The sequence below is a fragment of the Dipodomys merriami genome, unplaced genomic scaffold (genome assembly GCF_024711535.1).
Source record: "Dipodomys merriami isolate MVZ:Mamm:240054 unplaced genomic scaffold, mDipMer1.0.p SCAF_271, whole genome shotgun sequence".
In the NCBI taxonomy this organism is placed as follows: domain Eukaryota; kingdom Metazoa; phylum Chordata; class Mammalia; order Rodentia; family Heteromyidae; genus Dipodomys; species Dipodomys merriami.
In genome coordinates this window covers 810,470-837,248 of record NW_027204171.1, presented here as the reverse complement: position 1 = coordinate 837,248, position 26,779 = coordinate 810,470, and the positions used below count along the sequence as shown (strand labels likewise).

General features: G+C 46.1%; 1 protein-coding gene across 3 annotated transcripts in view; it reads right to left on the bottom strand.

The window, feature by feature from the left end:
* Window positions 1–8,571: 8,571 nt before the first annotated feature.
* Uimc1 (ubiquitin interaction motif containing 1) overlaps window positions 8,572–26,779 on the bottom strand; it is an 88,213-nt gene continuing 70,005 nt past the window's right edge. For 2 of the 3 annotated variants that reach the window (XM_070036504.1, XM_070036505.1), the window contains exons 11-15: window positions 16,606–16,684; window positions 12,622–12,793; window positions 10,830–10,893; window positions 9,692–9,734; window positions 8,572–8,984 (exon numbers count right to left, since the gene is read on the bottom strand). In XM_070036504.1, coding sequence (XP_069892605.1) covers window positions 8,774–8,984; window positions 9,692–9,734; window positions 10,830–10,893; window positions 12,622–12,793; window positions 16,606–16,684 — 569 coding nt within the window. In that variant the 3' untranslated portion in view covers window positions 8,572–8,773. The other variant, XM_070036506.1, reaches the window with a different exon arrangement.

The following is a 26,779-nucleotide window of genomic DNA, read 5'->3' as shown; positions in this document are numbered from 1 at the left end:
CGGGTCAACCTCTTAAATCTATCGGCCCTAAGCCAGACCCACAACTTCCTTCTGAAGGGGATAACAAGGAAGTTGGTGACAGAATTCACAACTGCTGACCACTGAGGACCCTTTCGTAATCATGAAAGAGGCAGTGGGTTTCTAGAAGAATGCATGCCCTGGGAGGGCGGGGGGGAGCTGTGGGAAGGCTGACGTCACGTTCCAATGTTCATTCCTTCGGTCAGGTATTCACATCCATTGGTTTTCGAAATTTCATTTCATTTGGGTGCCAGTATTGGAGTCTGAACGTAAGCCTCCTCCCCCCAAACCCCCCACTTCCCGCTTGGGTCTTTCGCTCAAAGCTGGTGCTCTAGCACTTGAGCCATAGCTCCATTTCTAGCTTTTTGCTGGCTCATTGGAGATCAGAGTCTTTTGGGACTTTCCTGCCCGGGCTGGCTTTGAACCATGATCCGCAGATCTCAGCCTCTTGAGTAGCTAGGATGACAGGCGTGAGTCACCAGCACGTGGCTCCAGAGCAAGACTTTGGGTGAGTCATTGGTGACTTTGAATTCCACGTTCGTCACGTAGAAAGAAGGAAAGAATAGGAGCTCTCAGAAGGCTTCTGGGAGCGCTCAACAGAACCAAGCTTAGGAGATGCTGTATAGAATAGTGTAGAGAAGGTGCAGTTCATAGGCAGTATGCTGGGCCAGCGATCTTGTCTTCATGCAGCTGCACGGTCTCCCAACATGGAGACCTTACTTTCTTCATCTATGAAATGGGAACATCCATGTCAAAGGGCTGGGAGAGGAGCAGGGGACCGATGAGATCAGGAGAAGCAAAACCTGCTCAGATGGCCTTAGCCTCATTCAATGTCTACCAGATGCTGGGCTCGGCTGGGTAGGGTGGCTCACGCCTGTCATCCTAGCTACTCAGGAGGCTGAGTTCTGAGGATCACGGTTCAAAGCCAGCCAGGGCAGGAAAGTCCGTGAGACTCTTATCTCCAATAAAAACCACTAGAAAGCCAGAAGCGGTGCATTGGCTTAAGCAGTAGAGCACTCGCCTTGAGCTGAAGAGCTGAGGGACAGCGCCCAGGCCAGGAGTTCAAGACCCATGACCAACCAAAAAGAAAAGAGGAAGTAGGAACTAGAGAGCTTATAGTCCATGTGACTACAATTTGGGAGAAATCAGCTTCCTATGACCCTGGCAAGAGCTCTCTTGTGTGACCTTTCCACCCTCCACTCCCTCCCCACTGCTGCCTGATTTTTCTAACAGCTCATGTTCATACTGTTCATCTCCTATCCCTTCTGATTCCAGTGTCTGCCAAAATAAGACTTTATCATGTGGTCCTCCTCCTCCTCCTCCTCCTCCTCCTCCTCCTCCTCTTCCTCCTCCTCTTCCTCCTCCTCTTCCTCCTCCTTCTCCTCCTCCTCCTCCTCCTGTCCTGGGGCTTGAACTCGGCCTAGGCACTGTCCTGAGCTTCTTTTGCTCAAAGCTAGCGCCCTAGCACTTGGGCCACAGCTCCATTTCTTGCTCTTTCTGTTCATGTGGTGCTGAGGAATCGAACCCAGGGCTTCATGCATGCTAGGCAAGCGCTCTACCACTGAGCCACCTTCCCAGCCCTGTCATGTGATTCTTAACCTCTATCTTCCCTAAAAGAAGGAAGCAAATTTCAAGTATGATGGTTCCACCTACAAAAAGTCCAGCGCTCTTCACAGTGGCCAAGTCCTCCACCCTAGTTTCCTCTTGTGAGGCTAGCCTCCGGCTTTCTGGTCTCTGTTTAAGTTGTTCCCCAAATCTGAAGGGCTAACCCCATAACCTGGACATGTCTGAGTCACCAGTGCATCCTCTATGGTAACTCTTAGCATAGGTACATGCTAATAGTTTGGTGAAATTCAAAGCGGAGGGTGTAGTGGGGCATGCCTGTAATCCCAGCACTTGGACTGCTGACACAGGAAGATCATGAGTTTGAGGCTAGTCTGGGCTACATACCCAAGACCCTGCCTGAAAAGAAGAGAGAAAGAAAAAGGAAGGAAGGTAGGAAGGAAGGAAGGAAGGAAGGAAGGAAGATCAGCTGCATGCAGTGGCTCATGCCTATAACCCTAGCTACTTCAGAGGCTGAGATCTGAGGATCATGGTTCAAAAATAGCCTAGGCATGAAAGTCCATGAGACTTTTTTTTTGTCATTCGTGGGGCTTGAACTCTGGGCCTGGGCTCTGTCTCTCAGCTCTTCAGCTCAAGACGAGCACGCTACCACTTGAGCCACAGCACCACTTCCAGCTTTTTCCACTTATATGGTGCTGAGGAATGGAACCCAGGGTCTCCTGCATGCAAGGCAAGCACTCTACCACTGAGCCACCTTCCCAGCCCTCCATGAGACTCTTGTCTCCATTTAACCACCATAAAGCTAGACATGAAGCTAAGAATAAAGTGGGTGCTAGCCTTGAGTGAAAACAGGAAGAGACAGTCCCCAGGCCGTGAGTTCAAGCCCCAGCACTGGCACCAAAAAGTAAAAAAAGAAGAAAAAGGAGGAGGAGGGGGAAAGGAAGAAGAGGAGGAAGAGGAGAGGAAGAGGAGGAGAGGAGTAGGGGAAGAGGAGAGGAGGGGAGGAGGAGCAGAAGAGGAGAGAGGGAGGAGGAGGGGGAAGGGAGAAGAGGAGGAAGAGGAAGGGAGGAGGCTGGGGACAGTAAATGCAGGGATCAAGACAGAAGAAAGTCTTATTTAGGTGTGACAGATGTCTCTATCCTAAGGCCTGAGCTCTTCTCTCCAGAGCTGAAGTTCCACAGCGATCCTGGTTTGTACCCCAAAAGTGAAACTCAGGCATGCCTTGAGTGAAAAACCTCCCCAGGCCCCACCTTCCTCCTCCCCCACAGCTTCCTCCTCCCACTGATGCAGGAAGATGCACTTCCTTCCAGGTTTGCTGTAAGGAGCCCAGGGGAGGCCGGGGACCATGGTGTAAGTTGGCCGCTGGGGACTGGAGGCCCGACCTCGGAGGTCAAGGGTCCTCTGTGAGGCTGGCAGCTCTGTGGGTTTCACAATCACTTGGAGAGCTTGGAGGAGGCGCCTGGCCCCCCTGGAAAGGGGTGGGAGACTGGGAAACGCAGAGGGGTCACAGACAACTTTCTGAAATGGGGCCCGTGAGCAAGAAAGAGGCAACGTAGGAGCACAAGAGGAAGAGATGCCGGGCACCTGTGGCTCACGCCTGTCATCCTGGCTGAGATCTGAGGATCCCAGTTCAAAGCCAGCCTGGGCAGGAACATCCATGAGACTCTGATCTCCCATGAACCACTCAGAAGACTGGAAGTGGTGCTGTGGCTCAAGTGGTAACCCTGAGGGACGGCGCCCAGGCCCAGAGTTCAAGTCCCACCACCAACACCTCCCCCCCAAAAAAAAACGAGAGAGGAAAAGGTGATTCTGCAGGCCAGTGGACAGGGCGAGCTGAGAGGCCGAGACTAAAGAGGTCAGCACATGCACCAGCAGGGCTCACACACAGAAGAAGGTGCAACTTCCAGACCGGATGGAAAGCACAGTCTAGGCACACCAACAATTGTCACGTTGGGCAGAGTCTTCAAACTTTAGGCTTCATCAGTGGCAGTGACTGGATGATCAAATATATCCAGAGATCACCAGGCCATCATCCAAATATGACAGAGCCCACAAGATGGCACCCGGATAGGAGCTAACATCGACCACCGTGGGGCTGGGCAGCCAGACCCTCCGGGCTCTGAGCAACTTCCTATAGCCACAGCCAGATGTGCGAGGCCCTCAGTCAGCAATCCCCAAGTCTTCCATGTCCTTTAGACGCTGGGTACATCTTGCAGGCTTCCCACAGACACGGGGCTGTCTTCACTCATGCTGATTTATCTGGAATGATTCTCCCTTTGGCCTCTCTAGCCTTTTCATCTAATTTGTCCTCAATCTGTTAAATTACAGCTCGGTCAGTGGCAGCAGTAGGAAGCCCAACTCTGACAAGGTCCTCCCGGCCCTGGCCACAGCTGGAAGCCCAGTATCTTGGGTTTACACAACTCAGCCCCCCACCCCCCAGGATCTTGGGTTTGCTGCACCGGCTGCATTTACAAGTTCATTAAAAGCTCATCTGTGTCTGTGTATCTACAGCAGGGCCAGTGGATAATGCTTCTTATTCACCTTTGAAGCCTCAGGCCCAGGTTCTAGCCTGACATGGCATAGGTGATCGGTTATTTATTTAGGTTTTGGTTCAGCGAGAGCCCTTCCACAAGCTCCAACAGTTGGGGACTTTTGTAAGACAGGAAATAAGTAACCTCTTCCTGCCTTCCTGATACATTCGCTTTCAGCACTCTGCTCAGATGTGTCCACTCATCCACCTTCTCCCTGGGACGATGAACTCAGCAATCTACTTGCTGCCTGTCTTCCCTTCTAGCTTCCCACTGGCCACAATCAACCAAAGGCCAAAGCCTCCCTGTTTCACAGGCAGGAACAAGCCCACACAACCCTCCCGTTGACATGGGGTCCTCAGTTTGTTTTCTTCCCATGGTACAGGGGGATTGAACCCAGGGCCTAGAGCTTGCTAGGCAAGTGCTCTATTACTTGAGCCACACCCCAGCCTGAGATCCTCAGGGCATAAGCTCTGGTGTCAGACACAGGTTCAAATCCCATCCCATTTTCCAGTGATTTGAGCACCGTTCTTCATTGTGTGTGTGTGTGCGTGCACGTGCTGGTCCTGGGGCTTGAACTCAGGGCTTAGGCACTGTCCCTGAGCTTCTTGTGCTCAAGGCCAGTATACTACCACTTGAGCCACAGCATCACTTCTGGCTTTTTTCTGTGTGTGTGGCACTGAGGAATCAAATCCCGGGCTTCATGCATGCTAGGCAAGCACTCTACCACTGAGCCACCTTCCCAGCCCCATTCTTCACTTCTTGAGCTTTGGTTTTCCATGTCTAAGTCATGGCCATTACTTCTCCATAAGATTTGCTTTGGGCCTGAAAACAGAGCAGACATCCGTCCTGATGTAGTTTACTGGGTGCCAACCATCCCACACTGATGCCAGCCTCTGCTGTCCCGTGCCAGGATGAAGATATCTCCCAACAAGCATTTCTAGGACTCCCTGGGTCTAAATTTCTCAAGAGACTCGAGCCTTTAGTTATGCTTTTAAGGCGATTCAAGGAGTTGACTTTTGAGTTGGGCCAAGGACAGAGCCGGGAGCAGGGTGATGTGAGTACAATGCCTGGCCTAGGCGGTGGAAGGCAGGAAGAACGTCTCAGGTTCTTGAGTTTCGCAAGTGGTAACTACTTCCAAGAGTCCAGTTCTTACCTAGTCCTAGCACTCGTCCTGAGCAGGGGACTTGGAAACAAATAGCAAGCCAATACAATATGCATAATTCAGCTGTTGCTGGGAGCCCAACAGGGGATACTTCAGAGAAGAGTAAAAAGCACGCCTGTCATCCTAGCTACTCAGGAGGCTGAGATCTGAAGATTGTGGTTCAAAGCCAGCCTGGGCAAGGAAAGTCTGTGAGACTCTTATCTCCAATGAACCACCAGAAAATCGAAAGTGGCGCTGTGGCTCAAGTGGTAGAGCGCTCGTCTTGAGCTGAAGAGCTGAGGGACAGCGCCCAGGCCCAGAGTTCAAGCCCCACGACCGACCCCCCCCCAAAAAAAGAGAATGCACCTCACTATTCTACTGAGGGGTAAAAACAGGTACTTATCATCCCCCAGCTACCATTCCCCAGCTTCCCCAGGGCACTATCTCCTTGGCACATCTAGCTTGTGCCAATATAAGCTAAGAGAAGGCCTCAGGTTCTAAAAGAAAAGAAATAACCAACCCTGGGGGTCAGAGGCATGGCTCAGTTGGTAGAGCACTAGCCAATGAGCAAGTGTCAGGTACTGAGTTTGAGTCTCAGTCTTGGAACTAAAACAATACAGGGAGGGGTGGCAAAGTCACGGGTGCTTGCCTGGGACCCCGTGGGTATGAAGTATGAATGCGTCACTGGCCAGGGAAGCGGACCCCACACAGCCTCCACTGGATGACTGTCGTAAGGATGAAATAACACAGCCACAAGGCTGAGGGAAAGCTCGTGAAGTTCATGGCGCTCCCAAGATCGCCATGAGTCGGCAGAAGCACCCAAGGGTGCCGGCAGAGCATCACAGGCCCAGGACTCAAAGCTCTCCGTGGAAGGCTGGTGGTAGGGTAGTAAGGCTGCTCCTCCTGAGTACTCGCTCCTTGGAAAAATGCTCCCCCCCTTACAGCTGCACCCCCTTCCTCTACTCTCCAGCCCTTTTACCACTCACTGCCAGGCTGCCTGCGACACTCAAAACTTGTCGCATTACCCGCAACTGCTGCCACTAGCTGAACACTTCGTGTGCCAGATAATAGTGCTTTGTACACATTACGTTCATCCTCGGAAGTCTTTTCTGTGTGGCTCCTCTCATTAAATGGGTGAGGAAGCTTGAATCTGAAGCAGCGTGCACACGTGGGCTGACCAGAGACACTTTACACTGTCTTACTAACACACTCCCATAGGGCTGCAGCGTAAGACTACTGTGAACAGATAAGCAACCTTCATTGAAGATGGCGGAGGGGGTGTGGGGAGCATGGCTCCTCATTTGGCTTGTTTTTAGCTCCTAATTCCATCTGTGGTTTGTGGTCTAGCTCCTACCATGGACCTGTGTTTTCTAGAGACGGCTCAACTTTAAGCCAACTAATTCACCTTTTAGTGGTAGCCCTTTGCCTCTGTGTATCTTCACACAGAAATGAACACACTTGGCTGGTCCTTGTGAGTAGCTCACAGCAACCAGGATGATCACAATTTGAAGCCAGTCCACGGAACAAGTGTCCAATAGTTGGACACAGTAGCATAGTAGCATACACCTGTCATCCTAGCGATTTATGAAGCGTAAAGAGGCAGCTCTCAGTTCAAGGCAGGCCTAGGCATGGATGTGAGACCCTAGGCAAAAACAAAAACAAAAAACTACGGCATGGCTCAAGTGGTAGGGTACCCGCGTAGCAAGTGCAAAGCCATGAATTCAGCCCCCAATACCATAAAAAAAAAAACCCAAATCAAAAACACCACCCAAGATTCCCTGCTTATAGAACTATAGAGCTCTACTTTCAATAAACTGCCATGTAATGAGGCAGACGTGTGCATTAAGCTGATACCTGTTAAACATTTCCTTAGAAGGAAAACCAGGAAAATAGTACTAGAGTCAAAACCTAACACCTCCCTTCTACCTGTCTACAGGCAGAGTGGTATCACTACTTTATTTGTTCTTCTGAGCCTTTGTTTTCATATTTGAAATTGATCATAGCACCTACTTCTCAGGATTGCCTTGGGAACAATGGGACGAACATTGGCTGGACCACAGTAGTTGTTTAAAAACATAACAACTATAACCAGGCACTGGTGGTGCAGGCCTGTAATACTAGCTATTCAGGAAGCTGAGATCTGAGAATCTCAGTTCACAAGTTAGCTGGGCAGACAAATCTGGAGATTCTCATCTTCAAATAACCAACAAAAAAAAAAAGCTGGAAGTGAGAGTATGGTCAAGCGAGACAGCAAAAAAGCTGAGCCCTACATTCAAGCCCTAGTACCAGCACAAGAAAAAAAAAACCACACCAAAAACCCAGCTGTTAAATATGGTGATATATATAGTGATGTTGGCACCGTATCCGTGCCATCCAACAGCAAGACACTGTCTGTAGAAGAAACAGGCAGTGAGCAGCCTTCTTACTCTGAACTGTGACAGCTGGTGTGCAATGAGCCGTGAGCAGGAAGGACAGGGTGTCTTAGTGCCAGTGCTGCGTCTTCCTCCGCTGCATCCTCTGAGCTCCCCCAGCCTAACACACCTAGACAGGATAGGTCGGAAGTCAGGGGTGACTGAGGGGTGTGTTGATTTACTCTGGACCAAAATCCTTACCAGGTCAACAGTCATCTCCCATCGTAGTTCATTAAAACTTCCATCAGCTGGGGCCAAAGCTAGCTTTCGGAGTACCCTTGTTTGGTCAGTGGCAGTTACTTCTGCCATCTCAGAGCCTCTGGTCTCTGGAGTGTGCTCAGATCGCTCTGTGCGGGAAGATCTTAGGCAATGGAGTGGATGTGCAGGACTCTAGTAATGTTGCAGAAACAGAAGTTGCTGTTACAACGTTGTTGGCAAGAGAATCAATCTCGGTCTGAATAGATGACTGTTGGCTTAATCCATTTTGAAAAACAAATAACTGCAGCGAAATTAGTAATAGCAGCCTGCTCACTTACAAATTCGTGGGAAGAATGGCAGGACACAAGTCTCAAAGGCCTTAGGATCTGGCTGAGAATTCTTAACTGGGCGAGGACAGCAAGATGAAACTGCAGGCCACTGAATGGAAGGGACGGCAGAACAAGTACTGGACTTCAATGCCCCTGATGCACTTACATATGATGTCACAACCATACTCAAGAGAGTGACCACACGGTGTTCAGGAGTGTGGACTACAGATGAAGTGAATACAAGGGTTGTGCAAACTGAGCAGAAACATGTGACTGATGAGCCTCTGCCAGTGAAATATTCCCACCCCAAACACCACAACACAGAGGAAGGAAAACGGACAACCTCTGTCTATGGAAATAAGATCTCATACAAACATAAATAAATATACTGTTCTTTATACGTAAATTCAAACAGATTGTTATAAAACAGAAGACTATACACAGTTGTCTGTATAGATAATATAAAACATAAAAACCAGGATGCCGAGTGGGTGCTGCTGGTAAAAACAGAAGGGTCAAAACTTGCTCAACAATGAACTGGAAGCTGCTATGGCTTAACGAACACGGCCCACCCCTAGAAATTCAGGTTTTTCTCCTTTTTCCTCTGCCTGCTTTGGCTCGTGTCCGACTACTTGGCTGGACAGTAACTTGATTTTTGAAGTCCACTAAGCAATCTGTGGTTTCTGAGATGGCAACAAAGGACTTGATGGGAGACTCAGAGAAGCCGAGCTGGGTGAGGGAATGCTGCAGCTCTCCACTGCAGCCTGCCTCTGCCACTCTGACGGAGGACGACCTAAAAGAAAGGGAAGAATTCAGTTCACCACCCACCTACTCGGCACCGCGTGCTCAGAATACATTAGCACTCCACATAAGCTCGAGAATACTCCCACCAATATGTACTACCATTTTGCCTTTGCTGAGGTGAGCACTGGGCATGATCACATAACTTAAAGCTGCACAGTATGGACTGACAACAAGGACTCAAGTGGCTTGAAATCCAGGTCAGAAGATCAGGGTTGAATGGGGATGGAGAAGTTCAGAGGAGTAAGACTTAGCTTCTGCTCTGCATGTTTTAACACGGAGAGTGAATGGAGTCACCCATCCTGTTCTCAACCCAGATACACTGGACTTAAAGGGGAGAGAGGCCACATTAGTGCCGTTGTGTTTTTCTTTTTCTTTTTTTTTTTTTTTTGGGGGGGGGGTCCGGTCATGGGGCCTGAACTCTGGGCCTGGGCACTGTCCCTCAGCTCTTCGGCTCAAGGCGAGCGCTCTACCACTTGAGCCACAGTGCCACTTCCAGCTTTTTTCTTTTTGCTTATGTGCTGCTGAGGAATTGAACCCAGGGCCTCAGGCATGCAAGGCAAGTGCTCTACCACTGAGCCACCTTCCCAACCCCAGTGTCGCTGTGTTTCTATGTTTACTACATTCTAACAGAGCCCGGATCAAGCCTTACTTTTCAGAAATGCTGACAGCTGTATTTCAGTGCATGTCCCTACTCACCGCAAGGTTCCTGTTTCTGAAGACTTGGTATTCATCTCTGCATCTGTGTCAGGAGAGAATAGTAATAATGCTGGTAATCATACCACTTCTCGCTGATCGACATTGCTTTTCATCAGGCCCGTGCAAGTAGCTAAGAGCCCTGACCCTCAGAGCAAAGGGATGTGAGCGTTAGCATCCAACAGGCTTGGCTACAGAAAAGCCAAGATGAAGGCTTCTGAACGAGCCACTTCTGAATAAATCTGGATTTGAGCATCAAGGAGTTGCCAGAGGAAATCTGCCACCCACAGGGATTCACGGCACAGTGATCTAGAGTGGGCAGGACGTGGGCTTAGAGAGGCTGTCTGTTAGCAGTCATCAGAAGGCACCACAGATCTACTTGGTGGAGATGATCTAGGAGAATGAGATGGTAAGAAAAATCTCACCAGGCTCCAGAGAGTGCTCCTCTTCCATTTGCAGGTAGTAAATTTTAACAAAGCAACAATAGTAATAGCAGCTGGCATCTATCAAGAGCTTACCTATGCAAAGGAATATGTTGAGGGCTTTACTGAACACACCCTTGCGATGCATAACGCTGGTGTATGGTCTTCACCAACCTGCTTTCATGTTCTCTAAACACTAGACTCACCTACAATCCCTCAGGAGTACAGGGGAGGCACTAAAGGTCAGGAGGTGGCAGTAATCTCTACACGCCTGGTTTTCCATGCCTGCTTCTTCTGGGGGTGGGGGTAGGGCACCTTACAAGATCACTCACGGGCCATAGACAATTATCAACACGGCCAGGTAGCCATGAGTAGCGTATTTGTTCCTTCACGTGCCAAATGATTTCATGGGCCTTACATGGCCTGAAGGCCTGAGGCACCCCATCCCGGCAAGGGTTCACCTAGGGTCTGTGTTATTTCCCAGTGATTTAGAGATATTTTCCCCACTTCAATAGGCAGCCCTGATCCTAGACTTACTTTATAAAGCCTGAAATGAAAAACATGATGAATAAGACAAGGTATTTCCCCATCTTCCGCAGGGAGAGGTGACCTAGATTGAGTCCCCAAAGCTGGCTGATTTGTACAAAAGTACATTCACACAGCCCCAACAAACAGTGGGGAGCTAGCAGAAGCCCGAACATTGGTCCTGGAGTCCTCACCTGCAGTCTTGTGCTCAGACTGTTCCAAAAGAGTGAGGAGTCGGCCTTCATTTTGGCCTTTTTCCTGTGACAGAGATAAATAGATGAAAAGGTTACCTCATGGAAGGCTCTAAAACACAACTGCCGTAGCCAGATCACACCTTTTTTATTCCACAAGAAAAGAGGTGTGGTGGCAGAGATCTAGGGAAGTCTTTTGCTTTCTAATAAATGAGGGCAGACAAGGGAAAAAAGCAAACTGTCGTGAGGAGAATACAGCTCTATGCCAAGAATAGACTCCAAAGATGGATTTTACTATCAAGCTAAGCCAGTCCACCAAAAGCCTCTCAAGGCTTCTGATCTATGGGTCTGGGGAGATTTAAGATACAAAAGAACTGTTTCAGGGTGGTTTCTATGAATAAACTGTCTCCTTGGTTTAAGTAGGCACTCACCTATAAACCTAACTCCAAATCATCATTTCCAAACCATTAACCGAAATGGCCTTCCTGTCTTAGTGTATGCACTGACTGCTAAGTCAGCAGCCCTAGAATACAGAGCTGCTGCTTTATCACTGCTCCCTAAACTAAGTCTTGCCCTTCTCTATCTCTAATCATAAGGCCTAGAGCCCCTCCATCCTCGAAGTGATCAAGGTCCAGAACCTGTAATCCCTAGGGCTGGCCACACAAGGGAGTCAAGAGTCTTTTTTAAAAAAACCATTTGATGATGTTTCGAGACCTTAAAATGTTCGTATCTATCAGCCTAATAGCTGCGCTATATTCAGTCAATTCTAAGGAAATAATTGCTGGTACAGACATATTAATGTTTTAAACAGTCTGACGATCCAGAAGGATTAGAGAAGCATAAATGCCCAATAATATGACAATGGTTAAGCAACCATCTACAGGATACAAATGTTAACATTTGTTGGTGCTGGGGCTTTAACTCCAGGTCTGGGCACTGTCTCTGAGCTCTTTTGCTCAAGGCTAGAGTGCTACCACTTTGAGCCACAACACCACTTCTGGTTTTCAGGAAGTTAGTTGGAGATAAGTCCCATGGACTTTCCTGCCCATGCTGGCTTCAAACCACAATCCTCAGCCTCCTGAGTAGCTAGGATTACAGGTGTGAGGCTACCAGCACCCAGCAAAAATAACATCTTTTAAAGTCTAAAATCAACATGTTAAAAGTCTAAAATTAACATTTTTAAGGTCTAAGAATAAACTAAGAACTTTATACTACACAGTAATAAGCATTTACATCCAAGACAGAAAATTATACTTCTATAGTATAGCAACAGTGTATGTGTGTGTGTGTGTATACATGGAGAATCAGAGAGAGATAATCACACTAAAACTGCATAGAAAAAACTGGAGAACAGGCTATTAAAAGTTGTCACTGAGCAGGGAAGGGAAGTGAAGTGTAAACAAAGGAGGAGGCTGCAATGCTTGGTAAGAAATGTATGCATTATCCTGCCCATGTAATTGTAGCCCCTCTGTACAGTATGTTGTCAAATAAAATAAAATACAATTAAAAAAAAAAAAAAAAAAGTTGTCACTGACTGGCAGCTAAATTACAGGTGACCATTTCCTCTGATTCTTCATACTGTTTTTGGACTTTCTATTATGTTCTGCAATAAGCATGTATTACTTTTAAGAGAAAATGTAATTTTTAAAAAGTACAAATTGAAAAGACTAATACAAGTCTGTCCCATATGAAGTCAAACAGGAAGGGAGGGGAGAGGGGAGAGGGGAGAAACACGCCAGAACAGAGCTGTGGTCAGTCAGGTGGCCCCGCCCCACACGCCCCGTGCTCAGCATACCTTTGGGTTCCTCAGCTGCAGCTGTGGCTTCCCTTCCACAGGTGAATGCGCTCTCGCACTCTTTTCAGGCCGATCTTTTGGGTCGCCCATTGCAAGCTGGAGACAGGAGTCTACGTGACTTTGATACTCTCTGAATGGGACCAGGGATTTGCAGACATAACACTTCTCATTCCTGGCCAACCAGAAGAGAGGGAGAAGAGGCTGTTTTAAGATTTGCTTCTGCCTCTGGGCTCCTGCATGTGTCTCAAAGTTCTTCTACAGGAGAGATATGCCAACCAGTGCAGATTTGCTCAGCGGGATCGCCAATAAAACTAACCTGATGCCAATCAAAAGGACTGAGTGATTAGCAGTTTTCCCTGGCTGTTTCTCCGTACCCTGCTGCTGCAGCAGTGGGATGGTAATGAAATCAGCTCTTCTAACTATCTCAAACAATGCTGATTGCGCCTCACACATAAAATATTCCGTCAAACTCTTCTGAAATTAAGTGTGATAGGTTTTTCAAGGAGAAGTTAAAATTTCCACAGAAAAGGGAGCACCAAGAGCATTAAATCAAGATGACATTTTTACCATGGCGGATGAACTTGTCTGATTAGTAAATCTAGTCTGTCTGGATGCTAACTCCCTTAATTCTACAACGTGCAACATCACCTAAGAAGTTACTAAAGCACATGGTTCTGCTAAAGGCTTCTGCGTAATTTCATACACATAGTAATTTTTATCTTTTAATTATACGTAGTTTGGGGAAAGAGTCCTTGAAGTTTACTGGGTATCAATGAAAATGGAAATGTTGGGGAAAAGGGAAAACAAGTGAACATTAATTACTTCCTCGTGGAAGGCCCTTTAAATAAAATTTCTCAATTAATTCTTTAGTCCTATTAGGAAACAACTATCCTCCCCAAGGTCTTATAGCTAATAATTATCAGATGCCTCTTATGCCTGATTCTTAAGATCATCTTAGCTTTAAGAAGCTAAGAACAAGGCTGTCTTAGACTTCTCTTTCTAGCCATTACTACTCAGTAACTAACAACAAGAGATTATCTCTAAGGAAGGATTTCTCTGGAAGTCATTAAAATAAGAGAAAAAGCCTCTCAAACAAAATGCTGCTGCCTTGTGAGAGAGCTAGACTAGTATACCTTTCAAAGTTTACCAATTAATGCAAAAAGCATTTGCTAATTCCACATACGTGAGACAGTCGTGAAAGGAATAGGACCTGTAGACTTGGGTTAGGCAGGCTTCATCACCTTCGTTACATATAATTTCTCAAAAAAAAAAAAAAAAAGGATGGGCCCGGTAGTTCACTCTTATCATCCTAGCTTCTCAGGAGTCTGAGATCTAAGAATCATAGTTCAAAGCCAGCCTGGACAGGAAAGTCTGTGAGACTCTTTTTTTTTTTTTTTTTTTTTTGGGGGGGGGGGTGTCCGGTTGTGGGGTCTGAACTCTGGGCCTGGGCGCTGTCCCTCAGCTCTTCAGCTCAAGGTTAGCGCTCTACCACTTGAGCCACAGCACCACTTCCGGCTTTTTTCTTTTTGCTTATGTGGTACTGAGGAATCGAACCCAGGGCCTCATGCATGCAAGGCAAGCGCTCTACCACTGAGCCACCTTCCCAGCCCCTGTGAGACTCTTATCTCCAATAAACTACTTAGAAAAAGCTGGAAGTGGCTCTGTGGCTCAAGTGGCAGAGTGCTAGCCTTAAGCCAACGAAGCACAGGGATAGTGCCCAGGCTTAGAGTTCAATCCCCAAGACTGGCCAAAAAAAAAAAGGGTGTGGGAGGGAGTTGGGAGACTGGTCAAGGGGTATGGTGCCTGCCAAGTGAGCACAAGGTTCTGATTTCAAACTGTAGTACCATCAGAAACAAAAACAAACATTATCTTTAGTCACTGTGAGTTATAAAGTAACTAATATTCCTAGAACAATGACTATGAGAGGCCATTAGCTAATATTGTTAATGCTACCTCAAACATACTTTATGAATGCTAGGGATTTCAACATGAATGCAAGCGTATGACAGTCTTGTCAGGGACACAGAAATGTTAAACATAAAACAAAACAATTGGAAGTGGTGCTGTGGCTCAAGTGGTAGAGCGCTCGCCTGGAGCTGAAGAGCAGAGGGACAGCACCCAGGCCCAGAGTTCAAGCCCCACCACCAACAAAAAAAAACAAAAAACAAAACAAAACAATCCTGAAACCTAAGCTGGCTTTCACCTTTATTCCTGGCTACCCAGGAGGCTGAGTCAGCCCGGGCAGACAAATCTGAGATTCTTATCACCAGACAACCAACAAAATGCTGGAACTATAGACATGGCAAAAATAATAGAGCACTGTGAGCAGAAAAAGTAAAGCTAGAGTGTGATACCCTGAGTCAAGCCCCAGTTCAGCCACTGCTTAAAAACTTAAGAAATTTAAGAAACTTAAGAAACTTAGCTCCTCACGGGCTGGGAAGGTGGCTCAGTGGTTGAGCGCTTGCCTTGCATGCCTGAGGCCCTGGGTTCGATTCCTCAGCACCACATAAGCAAAAAGAAAAAAGCCGGAAGTGGTGCTATGGCTCAAGTGGTAGAGCGCTAGCCTTGAGCTGAAGAGCTGAGGGGCAGCGCCCAGGCCCAGAGTTCAGGCCCCACGACCAGACCCCCCCCCCCCAAAAAAAAAAAGAAACTTAGCTCCTCAGGAGACCGAGATCTGAGGATCATGGTTCAAAGCCAGCTGGGGTAGGAAAGTCCATGAGACTCTTATCTCCAATTAAGCACCAAAAAATCAGAAGTGGCACTGTGGCTCAAGTGGTTGAGTGCTGGCCTTGAGCAAAAGAAGCGCGGGGACAGTGTCCAGGCCCTGAGTTCAAGTCCCAGGACTGGCCAAAAAATAAAAAATAAGGGTAATCTCCAGAGGAGCACCTCCCCATGGCCATACCCCCCCCCCAAAAAAAAGTTGAGATTAGGGTAGTAGATGCCAGAGGAGGAGGAGGTTGAGGACAGGTTGATCAGTGTGTATAAAGTTATAAATAGGAGTTGGAAGTTCTGGTGTCTTATTATACAGTAGGTCCTATTATACAGTATTATGACTCCAGTAGATAATGTACTAATATTTCAAAAAGCTAGAAGAAATAGATTTAAATGTGTTTACTATAAACAATGATGAACACTTGAACAGATGCATTAAACCTGATTTAAACATTATATAATACATACATGTATCAAAATATCACATAATTTTTGTATTTTCATATACCAATTAAAACCAAAGAAAAAAAGAAGAGCCTGAACAGTTGCTGCATAGAGACTCACTACTCTTAATACATTGTATGTAAGTAACCTCTGCAATACCAGCACCTCACCCCTTTGAGAACAGGCTTTTGGCCAGACACCAGTGACTCACACCTATAATCTTAGCTACTCAGGAAGCTGAGATAAGAGAATCACAGTCCAAAGCAGACAATCTACAAGCCTCTTATCACACCCAATTAACCTGCAAGAAGTGGAGGTGTGGCTCAAAGGGCAGAGCACCAGCTATCAGTGAAAAAGCAGAGAGCGCAAGGTTCTGAGTTCAAGGAAAAAGCCTTTCCTAGCTCAGATGCAACCAGTAATGCAAGAAGTCCCTAAGCAACTCGAAGCCTTTTGCCACGCAACTTCTTATTTGAGGAATGGGATGTGTTGGAGTCCGGGGGTTTGAACCCAGGGCTGTGTGCTCTACTATTCTAGCCACACTCTCAGCCCACAATTCAACTTCTGTGCTATGACAGCAGAGAGCATCTGTTCACTCCCGTGGAGCACACGTTTAAAGGAAACAGAAACCTAAGAGCAATATGGACGCAGAATGAACGTCAGGAAAGAGATACACTGACATAAGCTAGAAATAAGCACAGGAAGCTCAGGCATCCCGACAATGAAGTGATCATCTGGCCAGAGAAAGACAGGGTGAGAGAAAATGGTCTCTGCTCAATGCAACCCATGCTATGCTGAGGAAGAAGCCTGCGACCGCAACACGACACTTACTTGTCAAGATCTAGAGAAGTCCGCACAGCTGTCCCGCTGCTACTCTTCTTCCTGGCTTCTTTTTGTCTCCGAGTCAACACTGAAAAGAAAACATTGTTAGTTGGCAATGCCTAAAACCCCATTCGGTGGGGAAGAAAGTCCGTGGTCTTTGAAGTGTCAACTTTTCCCATACTGAAGACAAATGTGTACCAAGACTGCCTTTCTGCAAAACAATGAGATTTAACGCCCTCATTTACTCCATGAAAGGTTTTTATGTGCTATACCAACGAGCAGAAATCATGAGATTTAGGGGGATTTAGTAGTGTGTGTGTTGTGTGTGTGTGTGTATCAACACTGGAACATTGGGAGCTTGAATTCATTGTGTGTGTGTGTGTGTGTGTGTGTGTGTGTGTGTGTTGTGTATCAACACTGGAACATTGGGAGCTTGAACTCATTTGCCTGGGCGCTGTCCCTGAGCTTTATTTTGCTCAGGGCTGGCACTCTACCACCTGAGCCACAATTCCACTTCTGGCTTTTTGGTTGGAGATAAGAGTCTTACAAACTTTCCTGCTCAGGCTGGCTTTGAACCCCAATTCTTAGATCTCAACCTCCTGAGGAGCTAGGATGACAGGTGTGAGCCACCGGTGCCTGGCTAGGAGTTACTCTTTCCCAGTCAGAATTTGGTCTGGTATGATACATGGCCAATAAGGCATTCCATGAAACATAGTACTGACCGTTCTAGCTCAGTATCTACCAAAGTCTAATATTTACAAAACTCCGCAGTATGTTCCGCTTATAAACATGGAAACTGCTTCTCCAAACAGTTACACAACCAGCCTCTTCCACTACATTAAGACCTCTTCCCTACTTCCGGGATGTATAAATGCTTTGGCCTAGATTGATCTATAAATACTTTGTTTCACACCGAAAGATACTTGTTTATAAAAGCATACCATCTTAAGTGGTCTTGACCATCAATCAAGTGTTTTTCAGTCTTTATTCTTTGCTATAAAAAAAAACTGACAATTTTATTTTTTGTCAGTCCTGGGGCTTGAACTCAGGGCCTGGGCACTGTTCTGAGCTTCTTTTGCTCAAGGCTAGCACTCTACCACTTGAGCCACAGCGCCACTTCTGGCTTTTTCGGTTTATGTGGTACTAAGGAATGGAACCCAAGGCTTCATGCATGCTAGGCAAGCACTCTTACCTAGCTGGACAATTTTATTTTTAACCATATCTTCCTTCCTCTTAACACCTGAAACCCCCACAACAGAGAATTCAGAAAGATGACAGTTCATGACTTTTTCTTTTTTCTTTTTTTGCTGGTCTGGGGCTTGAACTCAGTGCCTGGGCACTGTCCCTGACCTTCTTTTGCTCAAGGCTAGGGCTCTACAACTTGAGCCACAATGCCACTTCCAGCTTTTCTGAGTGGTTTACTGGAGATAAGAGTCTCACAGACTTTCCTACACAGGCTGGCTTTGAACTGTGATGCTCAGATCTCAGCCTCCAGGGTAGCTAGGATTATAGGCATGAGCCACCAGTGCCCAGCAGGTGTTAATTCTTTACCCAGTGTGTCACATGATAAACATGTGACGCTGAGTAGGCTGTGTGGTCTCTACCACAACTACTCTGCATTGCAGTAGAAAACCAGCCACAGACACCTGAGTACACCTGTGTTCCAATCAAAGTTTACTTATAATAACTTGTATCTGACTGGATTTGGCCCAGGACTGGCTGCAGTTTGCCAACCCTTTGCATCCAGCCTTCCATAAATACCACTGGTAAGCAATAGTATGGTCTCCTTTTGACTGCTAGGGGAATTCACCTCCTCCAAGGGAAATGCCTTCTGTTGCTACACTGCAATCTGGCTCAATTTGCATTTACTGGGAGCCACACTAATAATGTGTATTTGCCTCTGGGAGTATGATATGGAAGACCTGGAAAAGGAAGAAAGCATGGTTTTCCACTGTGCACTTTTGTGAGTGCATGCCAGTACTAATAATCTGAACTCAGGGTCTCACATTCTCACTAGGCTTTGTCACTCATGGCTAGTTCTCTACTATTTGAGCCAGGCCTCCACTTCCAACTGTTTGTTGGTTAATTGGAGATAAGCATCTTGAATTTGTCTACCTAGGTTGGCTTCAAAACAAGATCCTTGGGGCTGGGAAGGTGGCTCAGTGGCATAGTGCTTGCCTTGCATGCATGAGGCCCTCGGTTTGATTCCTCAGCACCACATAAGCAGAAAAAGCCGGAAGTGGGGCTGTGGCTCAAGTGGTAGAGCGCTAGTCTACAGCCAAAGAGCTGAGGGACAACGCCCAGGCCCCGAGTTCAGGCCCCACCACCAACAAACAACAACAACAACAACAACAAGATCCTTACATCTCAGCCTCCTAAGTAGCAAGGATTCTAGGCATGAGTCAACAGTGCCTGGCCACTATATACTTCTTTGTAATGTTGAGTTAATTTTTTTTTAAAGGGCTGGAGAAGGTAGATAGGTAGCTGCAGTGATTCATGCCTATAATCTTCTAATCCAGAGGTACAGTAAGGAGGACCATCTTTTGCGGACAGCTGAGCAAAAAGTTAGTAAGGCCCTATCTCAACAAACAAGCTAGAAGTGGTGGGTGGCATAGGTGTGTAATTTTAGGTTAAGCAGGAAACATAGGAAGATTGTGGTCTGAGGCTGGCCTGAGACCCTGTGTGAAAAATAGCCCAATCCCAAAGGAGTAGGGAAGGGGTGGTGTGGCTCAAGTAGTCAAACAGTTACCCAGCAAGCACAGGACTCTCAGGCCCAACCGGATACTGCTAAAACAAGATCAGGGGGGAGGGAAGGTAGAACTACATTACAAATATCCAGGCACCAGTTAGAAACTGAAGACCTATTTCTAAGCTTCTGGCCAAGTCAGATTTTATAAGAAAAATTAAAGTACTACAGGAGAAAATCGTCCAGGACACAGCAACAGACCCAACTTCCAATCTATCAATCTACAACTTATATTTCTTCATCTTATGAATGGTGATTTCATGAGAAATTTAATCAAGTGCTTTGTTGAAATCAATTAAAGGGTCAGTGCCTCAAGATTACTGATTCCTTTAAGTTTTCTTTTCCCCCTCTCCTATTGGTCCCTCATATTGACTAACAAGCATAAAAATAAAGAGGGAAAAAAAAAAACAACTTGGAAACCACTCCACAGACAGAGCTGGAAAAGGAATTACTTGCTTCTACCACTTTATGTCCAGCTCTACTGAACTTAGTACATTTTTGTTCTTAACCATTTATGTCATTCTCCTTTCTATACCATGCAAATTCTGAATTCAGAAGTTAAAAAAAAAATCTGATCAGTGTTCTCAGCAGAGTTCAGCACGGATATTAATAAAAATCTGGATGATTAAATTCTATATTGGTAGCCAGATGCCAGTAGCTCACTGTAATCCTAGCTACTCAGCAGACTGAGAACTGAAGATCACAGTTTGAGGCCAGTCTGGGCAGAAAAGTCCTCTTGAGACTCTTATCTCCAGTTAACTGTACTCAAAACAAAACCCAAAACCAGAAGTGGTGCTGTGGCTCAAAGTGGTAGAGTGCTGGTCTTGAGCAAAAGAGCTTAGGGATAATACCCAGGTCCTGAGTTCAAGGCCCAGGTCCATAACAGAAAAAAAAAGTCTATATTTGATAAGCCAGGCATAATGGTACATGACCGTAATCCCACCACTTGGGAGGCTGAAGCAGAATGGATAGTAAAATTTAAGCTAGCCTGGACCACATAACAGGACCCTGTCTCAAAATAAAAAATTAAAAAATACACTAAAGTCCCTGCAAAGCTCTCATCAAAAGACAGGCTCAAGACAGGCGATGGTGGCTGACACCTGTAATCCTAGCTACTCAGGAGGCTTAGATCTGAGGATCCCAGTTCAACACCAGCCGTGGCAGGAAAGTTTATGAGATTCTTTTTTTTTTTTTTTTTGGGGGGGGGGGGTGTCTGGTTGTGGGGCTTGAACTCAGGGCCTGGGCACTATCCCTCAGCTCTTCAGCTCAAGGCTAGCACTCTACCACTTGAGCCACAGTGCCACTTCCGGCCTTTTTTTCCCCCTGCTTATGTGGTGCTGAGGAATCGAACCCAGGGCCTCATGCATGCAAGGCAAGCGCTCTCCCACTGAGCCACCTTCCCAGCCCAGTCTATGAGACTCTTATCCCCAATGAACCACCAGAAAACTGGAAGTGGCGCTGTGGCTCAAGTGGTGGAGCGCTCGCCTTGAGCTGAAGAGCAGAGGTACAGCGCCCAGGCCCAGAGTTCAAGCCCCGTGACCAAGTCCCTGCAAAGCACATATCATTATTTGTATTTTATAGATGATGAAATATTAACCTGACCAAGGTCACAAAGCCAAACAAACCCAACGCAAGGAAGGCAATCCATGTCTGACTACAAGGAGTGCGCCTTCTTCTACAAGAGCAGACCATCTCTCCTGGGAAGGCAAAGGATGGGAAGAGAGAAAGAGGTAAAAGTGAGTGAGTAGGCAGGTAAAAGTATTTGAGGGACCCCTCAGATGGCCAGGACTAAAAGGCACTTGAAAGCTAAGAGACACAACTACAATCACGCAACACTACCTCAGCTGTGTGGACTCCATCCACCAGGAATACACGTAGGACGGTGGCTCAGCAATGTCATGATGCATCCAAAAATAAAGAGTGTAGTCTACTGATAAATAGCACTGGAGTCAGAATGCACCCAATTTGTGCTACTACTACCTGTGTGGCCTTAGGCATGTTCTGTAACCTCTGAATATCAGTTTATCTTAAAAGAAAAAAAAAAGGTCATATGGGAAACCACAAATAAAGTTGTACGAGCCACAGCGCCACTTCCGGCCTTTTTCTTTTTGCTTATGTGGTGCTGGGAATCGAACCCGGGGCCTCAGGCATGCAAGGCAAGCGCTCTACCACTGAGCCACCTTCCCAGATCCTATTTCATAACTTTATTCGAGGGCTTAAAAGCCATGCTTGAAACCAGAGCCTATCTGTGTACAATTTCAGTCTGTTTAAAATGGTTTCCACGCTAAATTCTACACAGAATGGACAAGTAAATAGCCAAAGCATTACAGAATAGTTCTTAATGCCATATAAACATCAGCACATTTGCTTTCAAAATTCAAAGATAAGCAGTCAAAAATAAACCGTATGGCTGAGTACTACTGTATACAGTAAAGACAAGGGCTCCTGGAGGAGAGTGGAAATTGCACAAAGAAAAGCGATTTCACAGAATGACAGTGGTTGTCTCCTCAGGTTGTCTTCCCCAGACTCGAAGCCCTCACTCAGTACACATGTTTGAAGGAACAGGAAGCACAGAACTTCCTCCTGACCCCAGCACCCCATGCTGTCTGCCTAGGGCTGAGACTAAAACTACCAAAGAACTAACTCATTCCCTCTGAAATGCATGGCTACTTCTGTTTACATCTTAATTACAATTAGGTATAATTTCAAATTCAGCTGCTCTGTCTCCTGAGCCACATTTCAAATGCTCATCAGCCACAAGTGACTACTGTATTTGACAGCACAAGTAAGACATTTTCCATCACGGCGGTGCTTTTCCTCTAAGAGATAAACAGCACTAATGCTGTCATGCCTCAAATCTGTTTACCTGGGGAGCCACAAGAAATCCAAGCTTCCAGGCCTAGCAGGGTGGTTCACACATCTAGTTCCAACACTAGGGTGGCTAAGAGAGACACCCCATAAGGAGAAGGAAGGGGAGGGGAGGGGAGGGGAGGGGAGGAGAGGGGAGGAGAGGGGAGGGGAGGGGAGGGGAGGGGTAGGGATTCCAACTTTCTCTGAATCTAAAGGTCCATTTTAGTGAACTCTATAGTTTTGTGTATACGAGATGTAGTCTGATAAGAGGTTTCTTTTTTCCCTTCCTTTCAAATCTGAAAGGAAGAAATGACCTTTATTCCATTTCTAATTGCCCTGGCTAGAACCTTTAGTACCATGTCAAAAGTGGAGAGGACATCTTTCCTTGTTCCTGGTTAAGAAAGCTTTCAGCCTTTCACCATTAACTAAGTAAATGGTAACTATGGGTTTTTCCTAAGTGTCCCCTCTCAGGTTAAGAAGTTCCTGTCTATTTCTATTTCTAGTTTTTCAAATATCTTATCAGGAAAGTGTATTGAGTTTTGCCAAATGCTTTTAGATATCACATAGTTTTTTGTCCTTTCTTCTATCATACAGTGTATTATGTTAATTGACTTCCTAATGTTAAGCCTTTCAGGTAACTTTTTGATGATGGAAGAGCACCAGAAGAACTTCTACATTACTCTACTACTAAAATGTTTAATCTACTTCCATCCATAGCCACCTACTGTGGGTCTGCCTTTTTATTACATGAGATGAACTGCCCCTTGGGCTGACACACTAACTTTTCCATGTGGCCCTGGCTCCTAGTACCTCTTGATTAATCAACAATCACCTTCCTGCCATCATCTCTCCTGAATGATTATGTTTTCCCTCTTTTTCAGATAATTTCTATCAGCATCAGGTATGTGGCCCTCATTCTCACCTGGTTATTTGTAACTTCATCTCTTACTATCTACTCTGCATCCCCACTTGTCATTCTCTACCACCCTAAATGATGTGTGACACCAAACTCTTAGTTTTCTCCTCCAAACCTGATTCTGCCCATGTTTCCATTCTCAAAAAATGAAATCATAGCCGGGCGCTGGTGGCTCACGCCTGTAATCCTAGCTACTCAGGAGGCTGAGATCTGAGGATCGCGGTTCAAAGCCAGCCAGGGCAGGAAAGACTGTGAGACTCCTATCTCCAATAAACCACCAGAAAACTGGAAGTGGTGCTATGGCTCAAGTGGTAGAGTGCTGGCCTTGAGCTGAAGAGCTGAGGGACAGCGCCCAGGCCCAGAGTTCAAGCCCCATGACAATCCAGGCCAACATTACATCTTTTTACATCTTGCCAGGAATAGTTCAAGAGCTTCCTCCTCAGTCACAATTTTTGTTTCTATTTCTCTACAGACTTATTTTCCACATAGTAGCCCGTCAGATTGCATCACCTGCTTATTTTCTACTTCTCCATGTCATTTCGTGGTATTTAGAATAAAGTACGAAACACTTGACTTAGCCACTGCTGCCCTCCTTCCAGCTCTGCAGCTCTAATTCAGTTATTGTGGCTCTCTGCAACTTCAAAAACATACAAAATCTTGGGCTGGGAAGTGGTAGAGTGCTTGCCTAGCATGCATGAAGCCCTGGGTTTGATTCCTCAGTACCACATAAACAGAAAAAGTCAGTAATGGTGCTGAGGCTCAAGTGGCAGAGTACTAGCCTTGAGCAAAAGAAGCTGGGACGATGTCCAGGCCCTGAGTTCAAGCCTCAGGATTGGCAAAAAATAAAAATAAATAAATAGTCTTTAAAAAAACTATATAAAATCTTGCTTTCATATTTATTCTCTTTGCCTAAAGTGACTCCATTAAATATCTCCAAAAGTCTCTCATTTTTAATTTTAAAAAATCGCCACTTCTCTGTTCCAGTCAATTTATACCCCCTATTCTTGCCTCATTTTTCTCATTTATTTATTTTTCTCTCACAAAATGTAAGCTCACAAAACACTTCCCTTTCATTCTATGCTATGTCCTATAGTTCCTGGGTTGTAGCAGATGCTGAATAGTTAGGTTGTTAGTAAAGAAGCTCAGATGGCCAGGTGCCAGTGACTCATAACTCTAATCCTAGCTACTTCAGGAGGCTGAGATCTGAAGACCATAGTTTGGAGCCAGCCTGGGTAGGAAATCCGTGAGACTCTTATCTCTAATTAACACCCACCCCCCAGTAAAAGTGAAGCTGTGGCTCAACTGGTAGAATGCCAACATTGAGCACAAAAGCTCAGGGATAGTGCCCAGGCTTTGATTCAAATCCCAGGAGAGGAACAAAAAAAGGGAGGGGGGAGGGGAGGAGGAGGAGGAGGAGGAGGAGGAGGAGGAGGAGGAGGAGGAGGAGGAGAGGGAGGGGGGAGGAAAGGGGGGAAGGAGGAAGAGGAGGGGGATGGGGAGGGGGGGAGGAAAGGGGGAAGGGGGAAGGGAGGGAGGGAGGGAAGGAGGAAGGGAGGGAAAGAAAGAAACAAAGGAAGAAAGAAAGAGAGAGGAAGGAAGGAAGGAAGGAAGGAAGGAAGGAAGGAAGGGAGGGAGGGAGGGAGGGGGGGAGGGAGGGAGGGAGGGAGGGAGGGAGGGAGGGAGGGAAAGGAAGGAAGGAAGGAAGGAAGGAAGGAAGGAAGGAAGGAAGGAAGGAAGGAAGGAAGGAAGGAAGGAAAAAAAGAAAAGAAAAGAAAAACTAAATGAAAAGGGAAAGGGGAAAGAGAAAGGACAAATGGGACGGTAAGAACAATACAATGGTTAGCACCAATGGCTCATGCCTGTAATCCTAGCTACTCAGAAGATCTGAGGATCACAATTCAAAGCCAGCCCAGGCAGTTAAAGTCTATGAGACTCTATCTCCAGAAAGCTGGAAGTAAAGCAGTGGCTCAAATGGTAGAGCGCTCGCCTTGAGCTAAAAGTTAAGGGACAGTGTCCAGGCCCTGAATTCAAACCCCCGGACCAGTTTACACACACACAGACACAAGAAAAATTTTGTGTGTGTGTGTGTGTGTGTGTGTGTGTGTGTGTGTGTGCATATATAAGCATATATACGTGTTGTATACACATATACTATATATATATGGATGTTTAGCAGTGCTTCTATCTCAAAGAAAAGAAAAAGGGTTCATACAAATGAAGCTCCTAAAAACACACTATTCTTTTCTTTTTTCTTTTTTTGCCAGTCCTGGGGCTTGAACTCAGGCCCCGGGCACTGTCCCTGAGCTTCATTTGCTCAGGGATAATAGTCTACCACTTGAGCCACAACACCACTTCTGGCTTTTTCTGTACATGTGGTACTGAGGAATCGAACCCACGGCTTCATGCATGCAAGGCAAGCATCTACCACTAGGCTACCTTCCCAGACAACACACTATTCTTATTTGTGAAATAGAAGCAAAAGATCAAGAACCACTACGTTGTTTTGTGTGCCGGCACTGGAGACTGAACTCAGGAGAATTTTAGGGACTTAGAAATTCACTTATGATTCAGCCCAATGTAGGCCTCTGTAACAGTTCAATGTTTGCTTTTCACAGGCTTGTTTTTTGTTTTGTTCTGTTTTTGTTTATATTTTATGAAATGGAAGTGGCGCTGTAGCTCAAGTGGTAGAGTGCTCGCCTTGAGCTGAAGAGCTGAGGGACAGCGCTCAGGCCCAGAGTTCAAGCCCCACGACCGACAAAAAAAAAAAAAGAAATATATTTTATGAAATATTCTATGTCTCATCCCCTACCACAGATCATTTTGAAGGAGTTTTAGGCATAGTTTCATCTATGTACATATCTAAAAGGTAAGGGCTTTTACAAAATAGATCCACTGTTTTTTGCCAGTATCATTGTTCATACTAGTCAGCAACCTCCTTTCCGTGTGTGTGTGTGTGTGTGTGTGTGTGTGTGTGTGTGTGTGTGTGTGTGTGTGTGTGTCTGTGTGTGTCTGTGTGTGTCTGTGTGTGTGTCTGTGTGTGTGTAGAGGCTTGAACTCAGGGCCTGAGCACTGTCCCAGAACTAAGATCCCCAAATCTTAACTCGCTAGAATTACAGACATGAGCCACTGGCATCGAGCTAATTTTTCTTGTTTTTAGAAAATTAAACCAGGATCCATATTAGGTTTGCTTAAGTCAGGGTCCAAACAAGGTTTATGCATTATTTTGATTAATATCTCTCTTAATTATCTTTTAATTTTTCAGTTATTACCTTGCCTTTCTTCCATTATGTTTTGTTAAAGAGATTTTTTTTCTTTTCAGAAAATTCCTTTCTATATTTTTCAGATCTTACCCTTTTCTATCTTTAACATGTTTCCCTGTTCTTGAATAATTTCTGAAAACTGTTAATACTATTTGAGACTTGATGAGATTCAGTTTAGTTAAAAAAAAAAAAAAAAAAAAGTAGCCGGGCGCTGGTGGCTCACGCCTGTCATCCTAGCTACTCAGGAGGCTGAGATCTGAGGATCGAAGTTCAAAGCCAGCCTGGGCAGGAAAGACTGTGAGACTCCTATCTCTAATAAACCACCAGAAAACCGGAAGTGGCGCTGTGGCTCAAGTGGTTCAGTGCTCGCCTTGAGCTGAAGTAGCTGAGGGACAGCACCCAGGCCCAGAG